This window comes from Meleagris gallopavo, chromosome 5 (assembly GCF_000146605.3).
Source record: "Meleagris gallopavo isolate NT-WF06-2002-E0010 breed Aviagen turkey brand Nicholas breeding stock chromosome 5, Turkey_5.1, whole genome shotgun sequence".
Classification (NCBI taxonomy): domain Eukaryota; kingdom Metazoa; phylum Chordata; class Aves; order Galliformes; family Phasianidae; genus Meleagris; species Meleagris gallopavo.
In genome coordinates, this window is record NC_015015.2 from 51,331,845 (window position 1) to 51,357,608 (window position 25,764).

A 25,764-nucleotide genomic window follows, 5' to 3' on the forward strand; every position below is an offset into this window, starting at 1 on the left:
GTGATCCAATATCTGGGCTAGTCCAGATTTAGTAATTCCTTCTGGCCACAAAAGCTATGACACTCCTGGTTCTCACAGTCTGCCAGTGGGAAAGGGCTGAATTTGGTAAACTCAGACAAGAATGTGGCATGCTATATTTATACAAATCAGCAGAGTTCGCCTTGTAGGGAGCAGCCCTGTCCTGTGGGGCATCATTCACTCGCTGAGGGGCAGCAGCAGGTCTGAGACAGGCTGAAAGCCATTGCACAGCCATGCAGGGCAGCACCACATCACTGTGACCTGCTCTGATGATGGTCTTCTTCATCCCACCTTCAAGTAAATGCAGCTTTCTGAATGCCCAGAGAGGTGTAAGCTTTACTAGTCAATCTCACTGAGCTTGGGCACTCGCTTCTCACAGGGCTTGTGACCCAAATCAGTTTGCTATGAAAAAATCCTGAGCATAGCTCCCAACATGGGGAGAACAGCTCTATTACTGTGGCAGTGGGGATAAGAAGCAGCCCTCACACTGCAGCTGATGAGTGAAATGTTTTCTGGTCCTTTCAAAGCCTTGAAGTTTTTTTCTTCTCTTCTTAGCCCAGATTAGAAGTAGTGCAACTTAAAAACAATTAATGTCCCCCTTGGAACAACAATGAAAACCACAGCGATTTTTCCTTCTATTTTTAAGCCTCGCTTCACCACAATAGCTCCAATATTTCACTCCTGACTCAAAGGCGAAGGCAGAGTGAGCAGGATATGCTGAAGGGTATCTCTCTTGCCACACCATTTGTGTTATTCCTCAGTTCCTCTCAGCTGGGTTGATCTTGGCAGCAGATCACAGCATCGGTGCAGCGCAGTGTAAACTGCAGCCATTGTTGCTCCATCTCGCGCTCCTCGTCTCTGCAACAACATTTCCCCAAACGCCTCCCAGTGAATTGTTGCTGTGTCCCTTCCCATTTCCCACCCCCCCAGATGCATTAGGCCACTGCAGTGAAGCTATTCATCGAGGCTCCTCAGAGGCACCAAAATACAGCGGTTTCCCGTTGTTGGCTGATATTGCACAGAGTGTTCTGACAAATGGTCTTGGTGACAGCAGTGAGTGACCGTGCTGTGGGGCAGCTGAGTGCTGTGTGTCACATGCACCAAGGAGGCAGAAAGGGCCGGTGGGGAAACGGGGTGATCAGAAAGGCTTCAAGCTGTCTTGTCCCCTTTTGTCACCCAGAGGGCACAGCAGCAGGGCTGGTTGAGGCACAGGGAGGTAAGGCCATTACTTGTGCTGTCTTATGAGTGCACCCCAGATTGAAAAAAGTCCAGGGAGGGTTTTGCTATCAGTACTGTTTTAGAAATGGAGCTAGGAGAAGCCTGTTTTCTCCATCAGGGACTATTCGTTGGCATTAGATGCTTTCTGCTCAAGTTTTTGCTTAGAGATTGGTGGCAGACAAAGCCCTGGTATCCATAAATACAAGGCATACATATGTATGTGGGCTGACTCCTTCAACAGCACAGAGCACCTCAGTCAGCTCACTTCCCATGGGCAGCTGCCACCTGGTCCAGCAGGGCAATGCTTGGCCATGTGCTGGCACAGACTCACCTGGGCCAGGCTGTGGGCAGAGCCAGCCCCGTGCCCACAGAGGTCCCTGTAACCATGACTACCCATGCTTGTAGAATCACAGAACATCTCAAGTTGGGAGGAATTTGTAACGATCATAGAATCTTTAGAGTTGGGAGGGACCTTTAAAGGTCCCCTACTCCACTCTCCTGCAATGAACAGGGATATGCACAGCTAGGTCAGGCTGCCCAGGGCCTGATCTAGTCTTGCCTTGGAAATCTCCAGGGATGGGGCATCCACCACCTCTCTGGACAACCTGTACCAGCACCTCACCATCCTCACTGTAAAAGACTTTGCTTATCCAACCTCTATCTACTCTCTTTAAGGTTGAAGCCATTTTCCCTTGTTCTATCACAATAGACCCTACTAAAGAGTCTCCCCTTCTTTCCTGTAGCTCCCCTTTAGGTATTAAAAGGCCACTATCAGGTCACCTTGCAGCCTTCTCTTCTCCTGGCTGAACAGTCCCAGCTCTTTCAGTCTGTCCTCATAGGAAAGGTGTTCCATCTCTTGGATCATTTTTGTGGTCCTCCTCTGGATGTGCTGCGCCAGGTCTACATGTCTCCTGTACTGAGGACTTCAAATCTGGACACAGTACTGCAGGTGAGGCCTCACCAGCACAGAACAGAGGTGCAGGATCACCTCCCTTGCTCTCCTGGCCACGCTTCTTTTGATGCAGCCTAGGATACAGCTGGCTTTCTGGGCTGCAAGGACACATTGCTGGCTCATATCCAGCTTCCCATCCACCATAACCCCCAGGTCTTCTTTAGCACATCTACGCTCTGACCTTCCCTCCCCCAACTTGTATTGGTAGTGAGAGTTGTCTCGACCCAGGTGCAAGACCTTCCATTTGGATTTGTTGAACCTCATAAGGTTCACCTGGGCCCAATGCTCAGCCTGTCTAGGACCCTCTGAATGGAATCCCATCCTTCCATTGTACTGACTGCACCCCACAGCTTGGTGGCAAATTTGCTGAGAGTGCACACAATCCCACTGCTGATGTCATTAATGAAGATATGGAAGAGTATTGGTCCCAGCACTGACCCCTGTGGGACACCATCCAGACAGTGAGCTGCTGACCACCACTCTGCACTCACTCCTGCAGCCAGTTCTTCATCCATTGGGCAGTCCACCCATCAAATTCATACCTTTCTAATTTGGAGAGAAGGATGTGGTGGGGTACCATGTCAAAGGCCTTACTGAAGTCCAGACAGATGACATCAGTGGCTCTTCCCTTGTCCATTGATGCAGTGACACTATGCCTGTGAGGAGCTGCAGGTTACCATGAGGCCTCCCCTCAGCCTCCTCTGCTCTGGGCCCAACAAACCCAGGGGCCTCAGCTGCTCCTCACGTCTTGTCCTCCAGACCCTTCCCCATCTTTGTTGCCTCCCTCTGGACACTTTCTAGTAGTTTTATGTCCTCCTGATATTGCGCTGCTCAGCCAGCCCAGGCCCTGCTGGCAGCAATGGACGCTGCCCAAGATGGGCTGGGAGCAGAGATAAAAGAGACATCTGTAAGAGTTCTCCGCTGACTTCACTGAAATGGGATCGAGCCTTCTGTCACTTGGCAACTTGCTTTATCAGCGTGAACTTGTATCTCTCTGTGGTGCTGTTTTTCCAAGGGCTATTCATGGTTCAAAGCTGTAGACAATGCCATTCCTTTCTTCACTCACCGCCACCTAGTTATCTCTGGCAGAGCGTGACTCAGGAGAGAGGCAATTTGAGAGGAAATACACTGCTGATGGAAAGAGTGTGGAAGATACAACAAGGACTCGACTTTCTTGCTTATATCTCACTCAAGATTACATTTCCTGACTGCATCCCAAACTCATTCAGGTTGTTCTAAAAATTACGAAAGGAACAAAAAAAAAAAACAACACCTTTTATGCGCGTTGCAGAATATCCTGAATGATTCTGGTGACTTCCAGAGCGTGAAAGAAGGAAACAAGCTCAGTGTTTGGCCCTTGGCTAAACCATGAAATACAGGGAAAGTTATAGAACGGCTTAGGAATGGAATGGCTTTGGAATGGACCTTAAAGATTAGCTACTTCCAACCCCCTGCCATGGGCTTGTTGCCATCCCCCAGTTCTTCCCAGGTTCCCATCCATGGCGTTGGACACCTCCAGGAATGGGGCACCCACAGCTCTCTGGGCAGCAGTGCCAGGGCCTCACTACCCTCTGAGTAAAGAATTTGTTCCTAACATCTAACCTAAATCTCACTTCTTTATTTTAGAGTCATCCCCCCTTGTTCTACCATTCTCAGACCACGTAGATCACTCCTTGTCCAGCAGCATGGAAGAAAGAATTGCTACCTCCCAAATAGACACCCACATGGGAACACTTCTGTCAGCATTCCAGCTCACAGCCACAAACATCTTAATCTCTGCAAACATTCAATAAAATTCAGCAGATAGACAAAATGGGAAATACTACAAGATAGTGACAGGATGCTCTTAATCAGGAAAAGTAGAGGTGGAGGGCTGCGCTCCTCCTCCCTGAAAGTCTGCCAGGTCAGTTCATCTTCACTGAAAGAAGGTTTGGTCATGGTGGACTCACCTGACATTTCCTAACTTTAAGTTCCTACCATGGAAAGAAATGAAACAAGTGCACACAAATGCATGACATTTTTAAAGGGAGGATTTTGCAATTTCAGCAAAACTTCTGAAAGGCCAAATTTTGCCTTCCATAGATAAATCTGATCACCCAACTGACTTGATTTTCTGAAAAATGTACACATAGATAGCAAGTGCTACACTTGTAATGAATAAGCAAAAGAGTATAATGAAGAAAAAGCAGAACAGAAAGAAAGCATCAGGAAAGCGGTGAAAACAGTATCCTTAAGAAACAAAAATACACCAAAAAATAATCAGATTTTTCCCCACTCATCTGAGCATCAGTTCAGGCTGGAAGGTGCCTAGCTCCGGAGGATGGGTTCCCTGGAGTAGAGACTGAAACTTTCTATCTACTTCGATCAACCCCAGCTCTATCGGGGTGCATTTTCCTGTGTTAACTACCAGGAATAAACAGCTACAGTTTAAATAAACACTTGAGGGCCTCTGGTAGAAGAAAAAAAAAAAAAAAAGAAACCTGACAGCAAACATTAGCAACAGATTTTTAACAGGTGGAGAAATTATTGTATGTATCTAGGAAAGAAACAAAGCAGGTCCTCCTAAGTCACCAGTGCTGACTTAAACACAAGCTTTTAGATACAGTGCGTGAGCAGCAAATGGGCTCTAGTTGATGAAAGCTTGTAACCAAGCAGCATCTTTCATCTGCAGCATCATGTGCAGTATGCATGCTGTGTTGGGGCTGGGACCTGCTGCTGAACATGGGGATGGAGATGAGTGGGAGCTCTTATCTCCTTAACGAACCTCATGGCAGAAGCATCCTGGAGCAAGGAGGGAAAGCAAACATGGATCCACACTTTGGAGGGTCTGTATGAAATATGGGAGACAGGTGCACAAGGACCCCAGGTTTGCTCCATCTTGCCCAGAAAACCAGGCCAACACAGTCTAGAGGCAGCTTTGTAGCAGTCAACCTGTGATGAGAGAGTGGCTTTATCAAACTGCCTCCCAGAGATGCCATCTGTCCTGAAGCATGAAAGCTGAGGGCCCTTCCAGCTCCTGTCTTTGTGTGGGCACATCATCATCCTTGTCACCCTTCATCTCCTGCTCTGGGTGAAGACTTGTCCCAACAGCCAGCACCTGTCGAGCACTATGAAGAGATGTCCATATAGATCACTGCTCAGATAAGTGGGAGTAGCAGAAAGGAGTGCGTGCGGCTGGAAAGAAGCCTCTGAGAGATAGTCAGGGCCACAGCTAGGACAGAAAGGTCTGCTGCAGCAAAGCGTGCAGGTTAATGCTCAACCTCTGATGCAAGAGCAGAGGAGATAGAGCATGTCAGGAAATGTCTTAGTGTAGATACCATCAGGCTGAAAACACATAGACCATGCCAAGGAAGTAACCTTGATCATCTGCTGGTATTTTTCTCTGGAAAGCAACAACAGGATATTACAGAGGGGTGGAAATATGGACCTGCTTGCCAGTGCTTACCTAAATTCATAAATTATCTGCCCTGGAAAGGAGCAGAAAAGTGTTTATGCCTTGTCCCAGACTAGGGTCCTTAAATGGCTGTGCCCTGTGGCATAGCCAGCTGGGTGAGTGGACTCAGGCCTAGAGCTTGGCAGCTGCAGTGCTTTCCACTGACCCTGAGCATGGCAGGGGCTGGGTCACAAAGTGCATCCCCCTGGCTGCAGTGGCCGAGCTGTGAATGCACCAAACACCTGCAGCTGGCAAGCAGCAGTCCCTCCTCATTTGTTTTTTATTTCCAGAAGTTTATATTGCTCTCCCCCAATAAATAATTAATCATTCAGATGAGTTGAACCAGAAGCTGGCAAATCAAAGCAGCCCAAGTTCTGAAAACATTTTGCCCACAAACCCCTATTCAGCACCATCCCCCTGAGCAGAAGAAATGCAAGCCCAAGCAGAATATAGCTCCTAGGCTGAGTACCCAAATTTAGGCATGTGGATGGAGCAGCTTAGCTCCAAGGATTGCTGGGACCCATATAGACCACCAGAGTCAATGGTAGCAGCAGGTGCTTGGAAACACTGCAAATCAAAGCGCACAATTAGGACACTAAATATAGAGCAAAATTTAAACACCCAGGCTGGAAAATGTTGGCCAAGTCATCCCTCTGCTGCATTTCACCGTGGGACCCGTGCATGCAGGCTGCTCCCACCAGATGCCCCTAGAAGGTGCTGGGTCTCTGCTCCCACCACGGCTGCTTGTTAGCAGGCGACACAGTGCAAAGTAGGTTCTTCTCCTGGCTTTTCTAGAGGATATTGCTGCACTTGAGATAACCTGCTGGTTTATCAGCACTGAAAGCGATGTCAGCGGCTGTCAAAGCACCTCCTGGTGTCCCTGGTGCCTCAGGGCTGCTATGCTTCTCATATGGAAAGTAGGGGTTAGGTAGTGCCACACCACTGAATTACTGCAGCAGGGTCAGCCCTACCCAGGATAGCTTGAGGGTTTCTCAGAGCCAGGAATGCTGACCAGGTCAGGGACATTGCTTTGGCCATGGTACATCTCCTGTGCAGGCTGGTTGGGATTTCAGCACTGACCAGCCCTTCCTCACACCCCTTTACACTCCCTCATTAGCAATATAGAGAGAGTTTTGGAACGTGGTCCAAACTACGGTGCAGCTGACATACATCAGCACAGGGACCACGGAAGGGGGAAGAGCTAGATGGCCCATGTGGCAAAAGGAGGCATGGCCACAAGTTGGACCTCAATTTTCCAATAACTGGAGAGGTCATTTTTGGGACTGTGTCCCATGAAGGTACTAAAGGACGGACAACCCCCTCCCTCTCCAACCCTGTCCACAAGAGATATCAGATACTATTTAAAAACTATAAGATACATAACTATATGAAATGATAGCTGCTAAGTATACAGAACTCTGATTTCAAGCAGTACCGGAACAGAGCATTACATGAATACCAGTGGAAACCAAAAGGTAAATATCCAAATCTTTCTTACAACCACCAGTGGGCTGAAGTGGAGAACAGTGCTGTCTGGGGGGCATGCACACTTCTGGTCCTGTTCAGTGTGGATGAGATCATGTAATAGAGAGCAGGTTCCTTGCAAACCTTCTGGCCTAGGAAACCCATAAACCACTGACTTTGAGAAGCTGGATGAAAAAGATGTTCTCATGTTCTTTTTGTTGCTTTCTCGTGCTTTCCCAATACATCTTCTGCTGGCTACTGCAGAAACAGGTTGCTAGACTGGATGGACCTTTGATCTGAGCCTCCACAGCTGCTCACTGAATAAACTTCCACTCACAGGTAGGGCTCTGTTAACTAGCAGGTAGGGTTACACCCATAGATACGCTCCCAGCCAGGTGGCCCGGCCTTCAAAGGGCCTTGTGTGTGCCGCTACCATAGCAGTTTCCAAACCTGCTCCACCATTGCCTGGCTCAACCTTCTGTAATACGCAGCCTATCAGCATGGCAGATCTGCCACAGGGAAGTCCCCTCCAACCCAAGACTCCTTCAGATAGATGGGAAAAAAGATAGCACAGCAGTGAGACAGACATACAAGTTAAGAAGCCTTTCCCCACCCAACAGTGTGAAAGGATTTGCATTTGGGTTGGTTTTGTGGTTTTGATTTCTTTGGACAGAACATTTGAAAGCAATACTCTTTTAGAAGCCCAGAAAACAGAGTGTGACTCCCTAGCTGTGGTCTTGCATCTCTATAGGATTGTATAGAAATGCTCTGTGCATTAAGAATGAGTGTTATAGAAGACAGAAACATGGAAAGTATTCAGTGTTACCTCATTCTGAAGGGAATCTTTTGTTCCTTTTGCGTTTTACAAGCCCATTCTTTATTCCAAGACTTATTAAATACTAAATACAGGAGGCTAACTAGGAAGGGACTGCTTTTCAAGCACAGAGAAGAACAAGTTTGAGATTCAGTTTTTTTTTCCAAAGCAAGATTCTACCAGGAACAACTCCAAAACCTACTTCACAGTTAAGAAACAGCAAAGATAGCCACCAACCCCCTCCCTCCCTCCCAATAAAACTCATGAAGGTCACGACCAACACCAGGCTATCAAATTACCATGTCTGAGAACTCGTTTGGGCTCATATGATCTCCACCGCATCCCAAGGACTACAACAGCCAACCAGCACTGAAAAACAACGGGAGACTGTGCATCTAAATGCACTGAATCAATGTGCAAGTGAACTCCATGCTGCCCCTAATTCCTTATCTAAACTATCTCACAGCCAGCATTACAATTAGTATTTCTCTGCAGCTGGGTCTCAGGAGTACTAATTAGATTGCCTGCTGGAGAACAAAACAGAAAATGGCCAAAAGGATCAAGCTTACCAAGCGTTTCAGGTTCACATCAGATCTTGATAAGAGCATTGGAGAAGTTGGCCTGGAAATACTAAGTTGTTTAAAAAGAAAAACACTCAGCCCATTCACTTGTTTTACTCATTACTTAGTTCAGGTAACAGTTCTTTCAGAAGTTAAGTGGTGCTTAACACACCTCCCAGTACCTGCACCATCAGCCAGTTGTGATGCACACTTTGAACATTTCCTGTAAAAAGTGAAAAGGAAACAAAGCTACAGAGTGAAATCATGTGAGACAAGGGGAGAAGGCATGCAATTATTCTAAGAGCAGCATAGAAATAAAATCCATATACAAAGCTCCAGTGAACTAGAAGTCATGACTTATTTTTTTTTCCATCCTTTAAAATACTTGAAGTGCTTCAGGCTAAATAGCTTGTGCTTGCAGGTGAACAGCACTACCAAATTCAACACCTGATTTCACAAAGCCACATCGGAGCAGCTTTTTGACAAGGTTGGACATCTTTCTAAGGGCTGGTGCCAGTCATGACACAACACCCAGACCCACGGGTTTGGGCAGCTGGTGATGATCCAACTGCAGGTTCAGACTGCAGGTTTTCACTCACTTTAAGTACTATTTTGGTAATACGAAGAAGTAGATCTAGTCTTCAGGGCCAGCGAGGCAGCTCACTCCTGTGCAACAGCAATAGCCTTACTATATATAAAAATCTATTATTTCTCCTTTTCTTTATAGCAGTAAGAGCTACTACATTTAGCTATACTCACATAAAACCTCCCAAACAAGCAGCATTCTCTCCCTCCACTATATTAAGATATCAGAAACTCCTCTCTGCAGCAGGAACTTGCAAATACTGCAGACTCAGAATAGTTAATCTCACAGAAGACGACAACTTCTCAATCTGGCACTGTCTTGAATTGCTCGTGCTGTTTCCACTATCACTAGGGAGCTATGGGAGCCACCTAGGTTGGTCCTTAGTCCAAGGAACCATGGGAGTTGATTTTAGAGCATTTTAGAAAGTCAAGTGTCAGTTCTTTGTCTCATCCTTGCATTTCCAGTCCTCCATCAGCCCTTCTTCTAGGAAGAGACAGATATCTAAAAGTTGGAAATCAAAGGTAAGAACAGAATTTGAATTTGAGAATTGACTTTAACAGCTCTCTCATTCATCAAGACAGAGACAAGCCAACCCCAACACCCCAAAGAAAATCATGATGGAATAACTGTATGACAAGAATGAACACTGACTGCTAAGAGCTAAGATCTGCTTCAGATATTGACAGCTACTAGAAAAATTAAGCACTTATATCCTGTATTTCCTTATACAAGAGTTCAACCTTCACTGAAGAAATTCCATACATAAGTCATTTAAGTCATCATAAGAAATAAGCAAACCTACCTATTCAACTGAAACTGGAGCATGACAAGAGTTACAGAATTTTCTTCAAGCCTTTTAAATTTTACTTAGAAGAAAAAAAATCACTTTGGTAAGAGTACTTCAAGCCCTTTCATGTTTGACTGCTCTCTTATTTCCCAAGGAAGCACCACAGTGCTGCTAGACAAGCCTCTGCTCAGCAGCAGGGAGGAAAGCCATTTCAAAAGGCACAGAGTCAATAACTGTCAGCAGAAAAAGACTTTTTGCTGCAAGGTAATGCAAGAGGCAGCACAGAGAAGTGTCACAATTCAGGCACTGAAAGTGTCTGTGGCTCTAGACAACACGTGGGACACCACCTCCTACGCTGACGGTGCAGTCGTGGGCACAGCACAACACTGCCAAGTAGGCTCAGGAAGTATCGACAGGGAAAGGCTGTGAGCTAAGATTACAGGAAGCACCACATGTTCTATCAGGGCTCTCTCCCTCCGTTCACTATGCATCATCACATCAGAACTTCAGTCACTCAAAGCAAACACAATGTGAAGTATCTTACACACAATGAGGGAATCATTTTATTAGATTATGGAAGACAGCAGCATTACAGTACAAAAAGTTACAAGAGTAGCAGAAAAAAAAAAGTGTTTTTGGTTTAAATACTTAGGATTATACTGGGGAACATGAGAAGGATAGTACCCTTTTCTAAACTCCTAACCAGGTTATCAAAATAAGTTCTGAATATTCAGCACAAGTAAAAAAGTTACAACAAACATCATTATAAAATGCTTTAATAAATAGTTTCTTTTCTGAAAGGTTTTTTTTGTTATTTTTTTTTTTAAGAACTATGTCAAACAAAAACATACTAAAACAGAAGATCCTGCAAAGCAAATCCTGTGTTCCTGTATAAAATAACTGGTTTCAAAACATTGGTGTTTATGTTGTTCATGGGCCAGAGTTGATACTCTCAAGCATCCGCTCCTCTCACTGGCAGGGTAACTAGGGTATGTAGTGTTATGCTTCTTCAGTGACTAAAATAAACGTAGTTTTGCACAGTTAATAGCAATAATAAAGCCTTAAAAAAAATCCTAAGCCTTCCCTTATGAATAACCATTTCCAATGAGGTACTCCCACCTTCTGAGCTTGCCAGCCTTTTTCCTTTAGAGCGAAAGATGAATAAAGCACAACAGAAACAAGATCGAGGAAAATATTGTTCCCTTCATTAGGCCTGTATTTAAACGCAAAAAAAGTAATACCACATGTAATTAACATATTCACAAAAGAAAAAACAATGCCTCTCTATGTTGGTACTGTACAGTAGATGCACCTGTTAGTGTTCTTGAGATGGGCTGAACATGGGGATAAACAAACATTTCTGGATCTATTTACATGTAAGTGGTTATGCTCCTATGTAAATACAAATGACCAACAGATTCCTAACATTGATTGTATTAACATCATTTTCTAATCTGGACATAATACCAAAAAAAGAGTCTTATAAACTGCCATAAAACCTCCTTTACTGCAACATAAATTAAAAGGAATGACATGTAAAAAAAGACCAAAATATTTTAAGTTATTAAATCAAATATACAGAGTGATTCATTTAATATGTACATATTTACAAAAAAGCACTTTCACTATTAGAAAATAAACTGTGTCAGTTGGGGAACCTAGAGTTCTCACAATTTTACTATCGATATGGCAGTCTTTGACAGTTGCTATAGAAAAAGTTTCATCTCAAGGCACTTGTCACATGCTTCAATACTGCAATTCTAAAGTAATTGAACAGAAATTAAAAGGCCACTTTTAAACCACAGTTGAAAGATCTCTATAATTTCTTTTTGTTCCTATTACAAAGTGTGTAAGGCAAATTTGGAAAACATCTTACAGAAGCTACTAACGTAACAAGTGCAGTGAGCTGCCATTAATAGAGATTCAAAGTCAAGAAAGCAGTTTAAAGTTCACACAATTTCCTCAACCAGGAGGTTTTAAAGCCACCATTAAATTAGAGCAAGTAATAAAAAGAAATACATTCTGTAAACAGTGTACAGTCTTTTGTAATAAACTTTACACATATTGAAAATACAACCTCTCCTCTGCCACACAGCGAGTGTATTATAAGTAAACTTTACAAAAATAGCAACTATCAAAGATTACTCATTTTTTTTCATCTGACAGTCATTGAATAATTTATACAAGGCTAAAGAAACAAAATAAATTTTATTTATTATTATTTTTATTTTTATTTTTTTTTACGCAAAATAAAGAAACTATGAACATTTGACTCCAGATATTTTTAGTCCTTGATGCAAAGCAGAGATGTCAATTTTTCCCCGCCCCGGTAAGGGTAGGATCAGTCTGCCTACATTCCAAATACAGATTAGTCTCTACTGCCTTCAAAGTTTGATGCATTCACATTTTTTACAGATCTGTTGTCCATTTTGCCTATTTGAAGGGACTTCTTTACTGGACTGCTCTCTGATGCGTCAGATGCCTTTGCGGGCAAAGGCTTTGTGAGTTTGTGAGAGAGGAACTTGTCCATTTCCTCATCTCTTTCCTCCTCTTCATCTTCCTCTTCCTCATACTCTACATACTCCTCTACTGCATCACAAGTTCTTTTTTGAGGAGATATGAAGTTTTTGCATTCGTAACGAATGTCTTTGTTACTGTAAGATCTGTCTATAGGATTTCTGATGGGATTCAAAGGCGCCCACTGGTTATTGGCCCCCTCTTCTCTGGGAGGATGACTTCTTTCTCTCTCTTTTCTTCTCTTCCGAGTCCACCACACACAGATGATTATACAAGTCAGCCATACAACGCTAAATACGGCACAAAGAATTGGAACCAAATAATCTAGAGGGCAAATGAGAAAAAGTCTTGAGTTAATATAGCTGGATAGACAGCACTCGGCAGCTGCAAGAGAAGGTTAGTCTAAGTCTAATAGAGAAGGTCTACTCTAGGTTAGTCCGAGGAAGACTTTTACAATGAAGGAAGATGTCATTACTGCACAATAGTAGATGTTCAAAGGCAACAGTTCATCTAGAAGTGCTCTTTATTTTTTTTTAAACTGGGCTCCACCCCGCTTAATAACAAGGGAAAAAACACTACATTTGAAATGCTTATTCCCCCTTCTTAATGGGAAAACTGGTTATATAAGCAGTATCTTCAAGTACAAGTCAGGTTAGCCCAGAATCTCAGTAAATAACTAAAGGAAAACAAGTCCATCTTCATAAGAGTGTGAAGAGTATTATCCCTCTAATTTGTTTCAGAAGGAGCACCAGCATTATCATCAGAAATACATGGCCCATTTTTACTACTAGACAAGAGTACCATCAAGTCCACAAACATTTTCTTCCAAGGTTCCTATCACAAATCCCATTAATGTTGTCTAAATGAAAAACCCACATCATTTCTCCAGGAAAATTTCTGAAGATGCATGTTGGGCATTTTTTTCTTACTCAAGCTTTGCTACCAGGACACCACTTTTTTTTCCCCATAAGCAAGGATTCACACATTGTAAGGAGTACCAAGACATCACATGCTTTGCTTTTTGTAGACAGAATCGACCAAACTACCACTCCAACCTGAACTCCAACTGTAAATTGTCAGCATTTTTAAAACAACTGCTTGCAGAATAATCTTCAAATAGCTGTACAAAACCAATCAACTCTTCAGCACCACAGTCACACATGCCAACATTATAATGTCTTCTGAACATGTTCTTGTGTGATGATTATGGTATGCAGGATCTGATATTCCCAAACCATGAGTTAACCAGAAAAACTGTTGACCTCAGGAGACCTAAAATCATATTTATCATACTGGAAAAAGATTGTACTCTTAGCAGTAACTGGTAGTTTCTGCTCATTTTTCCTACACAATTCAACATTAAACTGTAAGGATGGCAAGGTGGAGAGAAATTTAAGGAAAGGAGTTCTTCCTTGCCTCTTAGAAATAAGGTTAAAAAGATTCTTATGCAATGGATAGCCTCCCTAGAGATTCCATGTAAACATTTTCCTTAAACTGATTGTTTAAGTAATCATCTCCATCTAGACATTTCAGCATCCCCCAGAAGTCAGACACAAGGACAGAAGGCTCTGCATCAATGCTTTAGGTAGGTATACCTCTACCACACTTTTTTTTAAACCTGAAGGTAGAATACCAAACCAAAAGACCCAAGAGATCAGGTTACAGTCAACCTCTTCACAACTATTCCAGTTAAAAATTAGGGGCAGTTGGTCAATACTGAGCATAAATAGTGAAACTGAGAGTCTTGGAAACTCTCATAGCTAGTGCTTAAGAATGAAGTCACCATCTTTCCACTTTCTCCAAGGATCTTTGAATTTCTTTTAGGCTGGTGGCAAAGTAATCCCATCTCTTTTTTCCCCAGGATTTAATGCATAATCAGAAAACTCTGAGATGCTAAAGTATGTCAGAATCACAGCTCCATTCTTTGTTACCTATACAATTCTGTTCAAGAAAAGATCAAAACTTGGTCACTCATTTAGTGGAGATGAGGAAATAGCACATTTGCCAAGGCTTTAACAAATAAAGGAATTCCCCTAAAGGGGTAACACAAAGAAAATGGAACCAGGCAATTTACTCATTGTTTTGACTACGGATGGAAGATCTTCCAGAAGATTGTGCTGAGGAGATCTAGGAAAGATTTGGGAAGGTCTCCTATTGATCTAAAATTTCCATATGGGGCACCTTAACTGAACTGCTGCCTGCCAGGGGTCCTCTTTGTTTCCTCCAGTCACAGCGAGTATAGGAAGGCATTAGGTGGTACATTTCAGCAGTAGCATCTCCATCCTCATCTTATTTTTAAGACCTCACAGCCCCAGTTTCTATAATGCAGCAGCACTAACAACTAAGGTTTGGTTAACGTTGAGAAATCAGAACGGATATGAACACAAGGGAACTCTTGATCTTGTGAAAAATATGCTTAAACTACAAAAAGGAGTTTGAAGTCAGAGCCTAAACAGTGGCAACAGTAGATAAGGAACATTTTGACAGATTAGATCAAGTTTAGCCTAACACATAAGCACAGAAACTTGCTTAACACCTTCCCCTCACTAGTAATAGCGACTAAAGAAAGAACTTAGTACACCATTTCTCCACACAAAGACAGACTAGATGCTGACAGCAGGGAATAGAAGACATTTTAAAAACACACAGGATGAATGCATTGGGAACCTTACCTGACGATGAATTCCCAACAACTATTGTCTCCACTTTGACTTCAGTTACTGCCAACATAACAGTGCTGTTTTGCCGCTTGGTGATTGCATTCACTATTATATTAGCAGCATTCTGTATGAGACTATTATCTTGTTCATCTCGATGGGGGACAAAAGACTAAAAGGAAGTAGAGGAAAGGTGAAAAATAGAATTACTGCAGTTATTTAGGCACAGAATTCTAATTTTTAAATTCAGCTACATCTTAGTTGATATTCTGTGGGCTGAATTTACCTGACAGAAGTTACAAAGAGTAACCTTAAAGCATTCTGTAGCAACAGCATGGATGGTTTGATATCAACTGCAGAGGCAGTGCCAGGCTTGACAGGTAACACACCCTGTCGTTAATATCTAGCATCCCTCAAAAGGCAGCTGACTTCCATGTTCCTTACACTGCTCAGCTAAATTTAGTCATAACTCAAAGCACTTCAAGACATGTGGATTATCTAGATAGAAGCCCAGACTAATAACAGTCTGCTCTATTTATACCATACAGTTTACTTCTTGCATCATCACTCAGCATGTTCTTTACAACACTAGTAGAGACACTCCAGCTTCTGCCTGGATAAGCACTACCATGAAAACTAATTATTTACTTGGAAAATAAGGCATACGCAAGCACTACGAGACTGGGCTAGAAATGCCTCTAAAGCAAGCATTTAGTTCAGTAGGGCAACAATCACTTTCACATATCTAGCTTGCACCTTTTTTTAAACTTAAAACATTTAATGAATATCCTGAAGTACCTATACTTGATGCATAGCACCAACTTCTTCACATTGGCAAGATCCAATCCAGCTACCTGCAACTGTATCTTCACTGATGTCAGTAACCCAAGATTTGATAGAACAGGTAGAAACCTGTTCACTAACACATGCTGAATTAGTTTAAGACAGTTGCACAGATACCACAGTAGGCTTCTGTCATTCATGAAGCTTGCACTTCATCTATCCAGCAGTATAGGACATTCCATGAGATCACAAAGTCACTGTACAGTCAGCCTAAGCCAAAAATTGCAGTATCCTCATTGAAGTGAAAGCAGTAACCTCTTCTGTAGCTCAAACTAACATGAAAACATTTGTGTACATGCACACACATACACACACACACACACCTCATACTTACAATAGCAACTTCTACTGCATTCTCTGTGGAGTATGACAGATCACATAATATTATCAGAGTTCTGTCCCTGGAAACAGATCTAGTAACTGGTAAATACCGAATTTCTGAACAGATATTTTCAGTTGTAGTGCCCTGTTAAAAGAAATAGGCTGAATGAGTTCAGTTCAAGAGCAGGTAGTACATAAAATAAGCATCTTCAGAGTTTTTGCAGTTACTGAGATCTGATGAAAGAAGAAAAGAGGGCAGTAAAGTAAGAAACAGTCCTGGAATGAAGGGTAAGAATATGAGCTTGTAATGACTACTCTAGTAAAGACCAAGACAGGCTCAGACTATAAGAAACAATTAACTTCTTTGAAACTTAAAAGACAAACAAAATATTTGGTGTAAAATCCTAACTTTTCCTTGCCCTTTAAACAAACAGTTTATATCAGAAGAGTCTAAAAATAAAATTTTCAAGTAACTGCAAGGAGTTGCGTTAGAAACGTTAATCTTCTATGTCTTAACATGGAATATATCTCTACATATATTGCCATTCTTCATTAATAATTCTGTTCTCACCTGTGGGACTTTGTTTCCATTAAAAATTAAAGTAATCCTAGCACAGTCATTGTCCAAGTGCCCAGAATTAGGCAGACACTTGATATTAGCAGGCAGAGGTTCAGAGGCACTGCATTCTCCCCATTCATTGCATGGTGGCTGAAAACATTTCATGTACTTCTCCTGGCATTCTTGACCCATGGGACACTGGTAATTTGAATTATCCCAAAGTTTGTGTAACAGACAAGGTTTTGTCCCACACCACACCTGAAAATAAAGAACAAAAGTAGCACTGTCACACTTAATTGCTCTTATGCATCAAATCAAAATAAGCAATTTGCATGAAAAGGTCATGACCTACTGCTGATTGTAAAAAAATCACCTTTCTAAAACGTTAGTCTTAGTAGCAGACAGAATTGCTTGAAAATATGAACATCTTGTATTGACTGAAGTGTAAACTGAGCAAAGGTTACCCAAGACACTGATGACAATGAAGGACTTGCAGATTAATCTCATATCACTTTGAACTTGTAATATACTTTTTTTGAACCAAGGAAGTTGCACTCACTACACCACTTCTACTTATTCCTCACAGCTGCACGCTGCCTTCTGGTACACATCTTCAAGACTCCCTCCACATCAGTATGTATTTCTGCAGTTGTAGTTATAGTGATGCACTGTTCTCTTTAGAAGAAAGCTTCAAACTCACAATATCATAAAGAGTCTAAAAATGCTCGCTGAAATAATTAAGTGCAAGTTATTTCTTTGCCTACAGGGCATACCTACTTAAACTAATAAAAAGGCAGAGCAGATCTGTGAGAGCTAGAAGTTTTCAAACTAGTGCTTCCAGTGAAACGTGGGAGACATCCAGTTGAGGCAATGACATCAAGTACTATTAGTTCTTATCTTGAGCCACCCACCTACCCTTGCAACTTGTAAAGCAGCACAAGTCATGTCTCTCCCCAGCTGTGATGTAAAGCTGCACAGCAACCACAAATCCACTAAGATACGCTATCAAAGCACAGCTGAAAATCCTTAAGTATACATGCTAACCCATTCTATCTCCATTTAGGCTAACCATATTTCTTCCCACATATCATCCATAATACACAAACATTGCAATTTGTCAATTCATAAAGGCAAATATCATCCACTAAGGAAACTGTCCTTTGGCATTAGCATTTCACAGAATTAGAAACTTTAACACCATTTTCAAATATTTAGCAGAGAAGTTTATCATCTCAAGGATCATTATTCCTTTACAATTCCTAATTTTTTTTCTGTAAGGTGCCTATCTGCTTCTAGAGAGTTTGTTATGGCAGGCAGAGAACAGAATAAAAGCCTGCCATTACAAAGGCAAGCCCATAAGTGTTTCTACAAGAAGTCACTGGACATTCAAAGAAAAGGCTGTTTTGAGGGTGACCCATGCAAGAACCTAGACTGAAAAAAAAAAAAGCTAATTATGTATGAAAAGTATATTTCAGCCAGAATGACTTTAAAAAAATAGGTCAAAGTACCCACCTTGGTGCAGTCAATGCGGCCATCCAAACAGTGGCAGCTGTTGCATTCTTGATCCCACCTGCTGCCATGAGGAAAGGTCATTCCTTTAAGCCAGCAAGGCTTTCCAATTCCAATCACTAAATAAGAAGTATACAGAAACTTCACTTCAGAGTTACTGAAGCTTTACACATTTTAAGAAAACCTATTTTGTTCCTTATACGTCAGACTACTAATATAAACTCTATACTAATTGCATTGTATACAATTGTTTTTTGGGTAAAACTTGATAGTAGATATAGGAATACCTTCTTGACACCTAGGACCAACTCTTCCAGGAGGACAAGTGCATCGGTATCCATTGATTTCATCTATACAAGTGGCACCATATCCACAAGGGGAAGATTGGCATTCATCAATATCTAGATAGAAAATAGGTAAAACTCAATGGCAAGAACGTAGAACATTGTAATTAAATGATTGTAATTAGATGTTTACCGAGATGTAATCTGACAACACTGGGCCTTCCAACATGCAAAAGACAGCCTCGCTGTCCTAATTGGGCAGCACTACCATTTCAGCTGTAACCTCCTAACAGCCTCTAACAGATCTATTTCCATCCTAACTGAAACCCTGTTGAACAAAACAGCAGTCATCCACTGACTTAACTCACAGAGTAGGAGTACTGGACAACTGAAGGTGCAAATGTCTTCTCTATATTCAGCTTGTGTCAGAACAGACTGTGGGACTTAAACCCTAGAGTCTGCTATTTAGACTTCACAGAAAACCACACACTTTTAGCATATACAGAGCAAGAACTGAACAATGAGTTGGCTTGGAAGTGCCCTAATAACTCTAATCCACTGTAAGAAGGAAGGATAATGCAGAGCTTAGTTTGTGATGACATTTCACACAATGTCTCAAGTATGAAATAGTGAACAGACATTTACTTTATTTATTTTTACATATAGACTATCATTCAAAGATTCAGAGGCTTAGACCTGGAAATCTACTGAAAAAGGTGAGAAAAGCATTGTTCTTTCAGAAGCACAACATTGGGGAATTGAGCAAAAAAACTGTTTGTCTACCAACAAATGTAACAAACCTGTCAAGCTCTGATCCATAAGGCCCAGCTGTTTCATTTCTGATCATTACCAATTCCTCCCAAAGCATCTTCCAAAGGTCCCACAGAATCATTTAGGTTGGAAAAAACCTTAGGATCATCAAATCCAATCATCAACCCAAACAACATTCCTTAGGTGCCAGATCCACATCTCATGTACTTCCAGGGATGAGGATTCCACTTCCTTAGGAAGACTACTCTAATACCTAACCACACTTTCCAAGAAGAAATTCTTCCTCATATCTAATCTACAGAAGCTTCTCCTCAAGCTATATTGGTTTAGGACCATCTAAACAGCTGTTAATTCTGTAAGTCTTACTAGCACTCTGTAAAAGGCATTTTTGTCTGATCTAATCCTTTCATCTATATACTAAAGAAGGGGAAAAGTCAGTAATTCCATTACAAATACACAGTATTTGTCTTTGAATAGTCCTCTCCATTTCATGTCTGAGGACAGACAGTTCAATATCTCTCAATGGACATCTGGATGTAGATACACATGTGATTATGAGCCATATCTGGTTCTTTATCCAGAGATCAGCAAGTCAAATCTACTGCCACAAGTGCTATAATTATCTACTGACTAGAGGTATCAGCTCATGTACTGTCTGGCAGAATGAGGATGTAATCTCTATCTAAATGCACAACACTGCACTGCTTGAGAAGCAGGACCAAGACAAAGAGCAAAGTTTGATCTTCCAAAGAGGTAAACCTGTGCATATATATGCGTATGACAATCAGGTCAAAATAGTTGCATTCAATTAAAAAACATTTGTCCACAATAGTTAAGTGCAGTCTTTTTTGCTTTTTCCTTTTCAAGTTTCTGTCCTTCAGGTTAATAGCTAATTTCATTTTATAGCTTCAAAAGATCTTTTATCGTATTTCTTGCAAAATGTTGTGCTCTATTAGCTGCATGTTATTCATGAGCCACCGCTACACCCCTCATATTTTCATTTGTTTGTGATGTCCCAGTGGATTTTAGTTTCTAACATCAAATAGTACACTTAATTCATTATCTTTTAATTAGTTCTTTTGATAAGCAACTTATTAATTATACTTTCTACGAAGCTAGTACCTTAGACCCTTCAGAAATGCACGATAAAAAGCAGCAGCTGAATCTTTAAGTATAATTTAAATCACGTCACATCACTTCTATTCCATTAAATGGAATAAAGAAAGGAACAGAAACTGCCATTGCTTGCAAGGTGAGTACCAGTGCCTGACTGACTCAGCTTCTGCTTCTGTTATTTGGAATTCAGCTGACCAAATGCAAAAAAAAGCCAGTCTTCTTTCTGACTTGTGTGCCAGAATGGTACCACCTTTCAAATCTTTACTTATAGGTGCTCTACTTACTAATTCTGCAGTCAGGACCTGCAAATCCAGGTGCACATTCACATCGAAACCAATTCACACCATCAACACAGATGCCTCCGTTGTAACTGTAAAAATAAAGTCATTGCAGAAGTATTCTCAGAGTTCACTCAACTCTAAAGATGAGCAAAAATCATAGGTTCCTTACACAGCCTGTTCAAACAAATTCTTCCTACTGGCCCAATTTATGGTATTTTCTCACTATTCAACAAAATTAAGTCCTTGCTAATTATAATACTAGCATTAAACTTCATTGAACCGCACTGTTTTGTTGGCATAATTAAAGCTTTGTTAATTAAGCCTTCTGCTACTGTTCAGGGGAACAAACCTATTCCATCAGTAGATGGAGCATACTTTTAGATAAGTTATGTTGCTCGGTAACAGCAGCATCCACAAAAGCATTGTTGGAAGTTCATCAATAGGACTCAGCGACATAAAGCAGCATTACAAATCTAATACAAAGTAAGCCTGAGCTTTTACAATTTACAATACATGAAGAGCAGCTTATTGCAGAAGTGGAAAACAATAATATAGACATCTTGCTTACTCTGCATCAGTATTTTTCCCTTTCAAAAATATATATAAACTTTTGTATTTAAATACCCCCAATATACCTCCCCAAGAAAGCCTTAAAATTTATAAAGAAGATTCAATTTAACTGGACGTTTCTACATTCCTCTAGAACTATTTATTGTAAACTAACAGGTTTTGATTATTTCTCATTCTGAACTCAATTGTAAATACTTGAAATGTTATCAAGTCTGACTCATTTCATATTATAGTAACTCAGTCACCAGTCAGTTCTGGCATGGAAACTACAACAAAATATTTTCTGTTCATACATGAGTCAACACAGCATCGCTCTGAGGGCCTTGATACTGTCAAGGAATAGAAGAAAATATGACAAAAAATTATTTTTGGACTTGCACAAAGATTGGTTTCAGTTTTTTAGATTAGAAATAGTTCTAATCTGTAGTTGAAATCTGTATTCCTGTATTTAGACTTATTTTCACAATAGGCACAGAAGTGAAATCCTCTACTTACCATGGATGAGGGTTGCAGTCATTGGTATCTATTAAAAAAGAGACCAGTGTAACTTTTCTGGTTTATTTGGAGGGTACAACATTAAGTTTAAGAGAATGAAAGCTAAGAAACTTCCCCCCCCTCACACACTTGTAAAGAAAATTTAGTTAGACCTAGAAGGTTGAAGAAATACTTTCAGAGCACTGAAAATAGGGACAAATGGAATGCCTTACAACTTCAGTAATCCTGCTATATCAGCAGTACAAACAGACATGCAGCATAATGTCAACATAAAAATAAAATGGGGGTATTGGTTGTATTGACAGTGCCTAAAACAAACGTCTGTAAATGCTTTCTGAAGGATGACTGCAACTTTGGTACTCCATATGTATATGTGCAAAATGCCAGACCTCTTAAGCATATCTTTTACATCATGAAGAATTTACAGGTCAGTTGCAGGCCTTACTCCACCTAACCAATTCATTGTGTTGGTACACTGAAATAGTTAACTGCTAGCCTCAGAGAACTAGCTGCAAATTCTGGAATATGCACTACCATCTTATTTTCCCCACATATTTTTCATCATTAAAATTAACATGCAGAACAAAACAGTCCCCTTATATACATATTCCTGAAGATTATTTTTCTGTAAGAGGCTGAAAGACTTTGGCAGGGAGCTGAGACAAAGAAACATGACAAGTTCTTCATTCATTAGTCAAGGCATCATCTTCCCATCTACTTCCCACCCTGAATGATTCAGATATTTTGGCACTTGAACACTATAAGCTTGCTTTGTTTCAATTAACAGCTCTGTGCTAGACACTCCTAGTAGCTCAGGGGAATAAAGGAGAGAAGCCTTACTCTGTGTGCACGTACGTCCTTCCCATCCTTCTTTGCAGATGCAAGAAAAGGAGTCTCCACTGCCAACACATGTTCCACCATTCATGCAAGGGTTTGGTATACAGCTGCTGTTTTTAGCTTTGAAAACAGAAAAGGTATCTATTCAGCACAAGAGATATAAGATATTGATCATCTGGATATGTCAAGATGCCTGAATAGTATCTGAATCAGCACCAGCAGATTCCAGTGCCACATATCTGTCACCTACCTCCAAGATCAACTGCTTGATTGAAATATCAAGGTTTATGAAATAAAATGTACCATGCAGACCGAATTTTATTCCCATCAAAAATATTGGCAGTAATGCCCTGCAGGATGCAACAACCCTGCGAATCACCTAGAAAGAACTCTTTCCATTTTATTTTTCCTGTACGTGTGCTTGTATATAGTTTTCTCTTGTTCACTATCTGCATTATGAACTTCAGACAAAGCTGAGGACTAAAGTTTCTCGACTTTTTATTTAGAGTCTCTAAAGACACGAGGAGTCCAAGTGTTCCAAATCTGCTGAGGATCTACAGAAAAGACCACATAAAGCCATCAAAAGAGATGAGTTTCCAAACTTTAGTATCTCATGTGAAGTGACGTAAACAGCCTGAACAAGACGTGCATGCTGACTGCTGCTTATGACTGGATGTTTTTCTACACAAAAGAAACCCCTCTGAACTCATACACCATCTAACTAAAATACAGGTTTGCCAATTTACTAAACAGGTAAGTGCTATTTCTTCTCTACTACTACTTTTGTCAGAACACAGTTAAAGAGCTTACCAATATTGCAAGTACTTCCAATCCATTCTGGAGGACATGAACAGCGGAATGTATCTCCATCATCATAACACGTTCCACCATTGCTACAAGTATTTGCATCGCATTGGTATTCACCTACACATTGAGTAAAAAGTTAAAATATAGCAAGTTAAGGCCAGTAGAAATTAAAAGACTGGGTAGTTTTTAAGTCACAATTTTTTCTTCAGAAACTGTATTTAAATTTAATAGTACAAGAAACACGTGGTTCCAGTTGATACTGTATTATAAATCAAAAATAGTGGAATCTAAAAGCATCTCCTAAGGCACAATTCCATATGGGTTGTGAAAAATTAAATTATTTAAAAGTTGCTGTGAAACTGGCAGAGGTAATCAAAATGACTTTGATTTATTTTAAATTTCAGGAACCCCAGACTCGTGCAAAGAAAAAAATGAAAGACACTTACGTGAATGACAAGTTTTTCCTTTCCAGTCATTCTTACATTCACAATAGAAGTCATTTACCAAATCAATGCATCGGCCACCATTATGACAGGGATTAGGAGAACAATCGTTGAAATCTAGAAAGAGAGTTATTCAAATGAGCCAATCCAGGCTAGCCAAGACCATGAGAAAGAACACAGTATTTCTTTATAAAGTAGGTTCTGTAGTAAAGCAGTGCTTTTGATTATTAAGGAGTTATATTTATACAAAGGAAGTTCTCAATTTTTAGTACTGAGCAACACACATTATGGAAGACTAAGAACTTAACAGAAAAGCTTCAGTAATACTACTGCTGATTGCCACGTAATTAGAGAGAGAAAGTCATTTGCTTTATTCCAGCAAACATCTGTTTTGAACCTTCTGAATTTTCTAGCATGCAATTTACAGGAAGGGACCACAATGTCCCAAAATATGAGCCCAAACTCAGGTCTGCCACATGAGATGAAGCTCTCTCCTGCTTTATGTTGCAAAATACAAAGCATAGCTGTTTTTACCATACACATGTGAATACATGCATGCATGGTTTGAGAATTCTTTTCACTCAAAAAAAGTTTCAATAGTTAAAGCAATTATTCTAGGCCAACTTAATTTAGACTACACAAAAAACTCCTGAGAGTGATATATCTACCAAAGGCTTCTCAGCATTTCTTTCACATTTAAGTTGATGTACATCCTGTAATAAGCTTCAGCAACTTCTCTTCACGTTTTAGAGGGGACTTCATTGAGAGTAGATAGCCAAATTCAGAATCAATTGCAGTTTGCTCTGAAGTAACTTAACCACAAATTTGATCTAGTATGCTTCTTTCTTAACCAAGGCTCAATGAGTCTCAGCCAAGCTATTAAGAATAAAGGCTTGCTCCTATTGAGTCCAGGATACAGAACATTAACTAGCAATATCCATTCAGTAATCATTCAAACTGCAGCAGTTGTCCTAACAAAGGACTAGAATGTTACATTTCTAATTCCTCCAGTAAAGTAGAAGCACATTATAGCTTGCACAGATCTAAAGTCAAAAAGCTTTTCAAATTTGGAAACAAACCTAGATTAGTAATCTGGTAAAGGACAGAGTCACTAAGCATTAAGTACAAAAAGTTACATACGCTTACAGCAATAAAACAATTGAGTTTTTTGAGCAGTCTTTCACTTTTGCCTTTCCTAAGGAGAAGAAAGTCCTCCTCCCAAGGTATAGCCCAAAGAACACCAAAGCACCACATGATAGTCCCATTAAGAGAACAGTCCTTTGAACCTGCTGCCCAAAAGTTGTATTAAAAATACTTCAGTAACAGTCTACTCAGTTTATTTGCCAAAGAACAGAGAAACTACTGCACTATTAGCCATACACCATCATGACTTTTATAATAAAAGTTGTAATATTAACATGCAATGCACATTAGTACTTACTTGTGTCACACAATTCTCCTTCCCAGCCACTTGAGCAGAAACATTTAAATGAATCAACTTCATCAATGCATGTTCCACCATTCTTACAAGGTTTCCCAAGACAATCATTGATATCTATGACAAAAAGTCAGCAATTATTGCTCAAGACTGTCTTCACCTACTATAATCAAGAATCTAGGTGAGTGACTTCCAGGCCTCTAGAAAAAAGCAAAGCCATTCTCCATTTTCAAATACACAAGAACAGCTCAAAACAACTGTTTTGGTAAGCTTGATAAGGGTCCCAAAAGCACTATCACATACCAATACAAACTAGAGCATTAAGTTCAGCTGGTATATAAAAAGCCAGATGTTCAAGAAATTCCCAGAATAGCAATACACATCTTAAGCTATGTTTGTCAGTCTCTCTCCACTACATCCACATCAGAGAAAGCCATGGCTTCATTTATAAGACTGTACAGAAAGTTACTGGGTACAGACATGT

The 25,764-nt window shown here is 40.7% G+C and overlaps 1 protein-coding gene across 1 annotated transcript in view; it reads right to left on the reverse strand.

Moving 5' to 3' along the window:
* Positions 1-10,363: 10,363 nt before the first annotated feature.
* Positions 10,364-25,764, reverse strand: part of JAG2 (jagged canonical Notch ligand 2) — a 39,791-nt gene continuing 24,390 nt past the window's right edge. Inside the window, exons 14-25 of the mRNA XM_031553792.1 lie at positions 25,284-25,397; positions 23,846-23,959; positions 23,403-23,516; positions 22,596-22,712; positions 21,756-21,783; positions 20,694-20,779; positions 18,526-18,639; positions 18,242-18,357; positions 16,742-16,987; positions 16,184-16,315; positions 15,022-15,178; positions 10,364-12,673 (exon numbers count right to left, since the gene is read on the reverse strand). Coding sequence (XP_031409652.1) covers positions 12,201-12,673; positions 15,022-15,178; positions 16,184-16,315; positions 16,742-16,987; positions 18,242-18,357; positions 18,526-18,639; positions 20,694-20,779; positions 21,756-21,783; positions 22,596-22,712; positions 23,403-23,516; positions 23,846-23,959; positions 25,284-25,397 — 1,811 coding nt within the window. The 3' untranslated portion in view covers positions 10,364-12,200. The remainder of the gene's footprint in view (positions 12,674-15,021; positions 15,179-16,183; positions 16,316-16,741; positions 16,988-18,241; positions 18,358-18,525; positions 18,640-20,693; positions 20,780-21,755; positions 21,784-22,595; positions 22,713-23,402; positions 23,517-23,845; positions 23,960-25,283; positions 25,398-25,764) is intronic.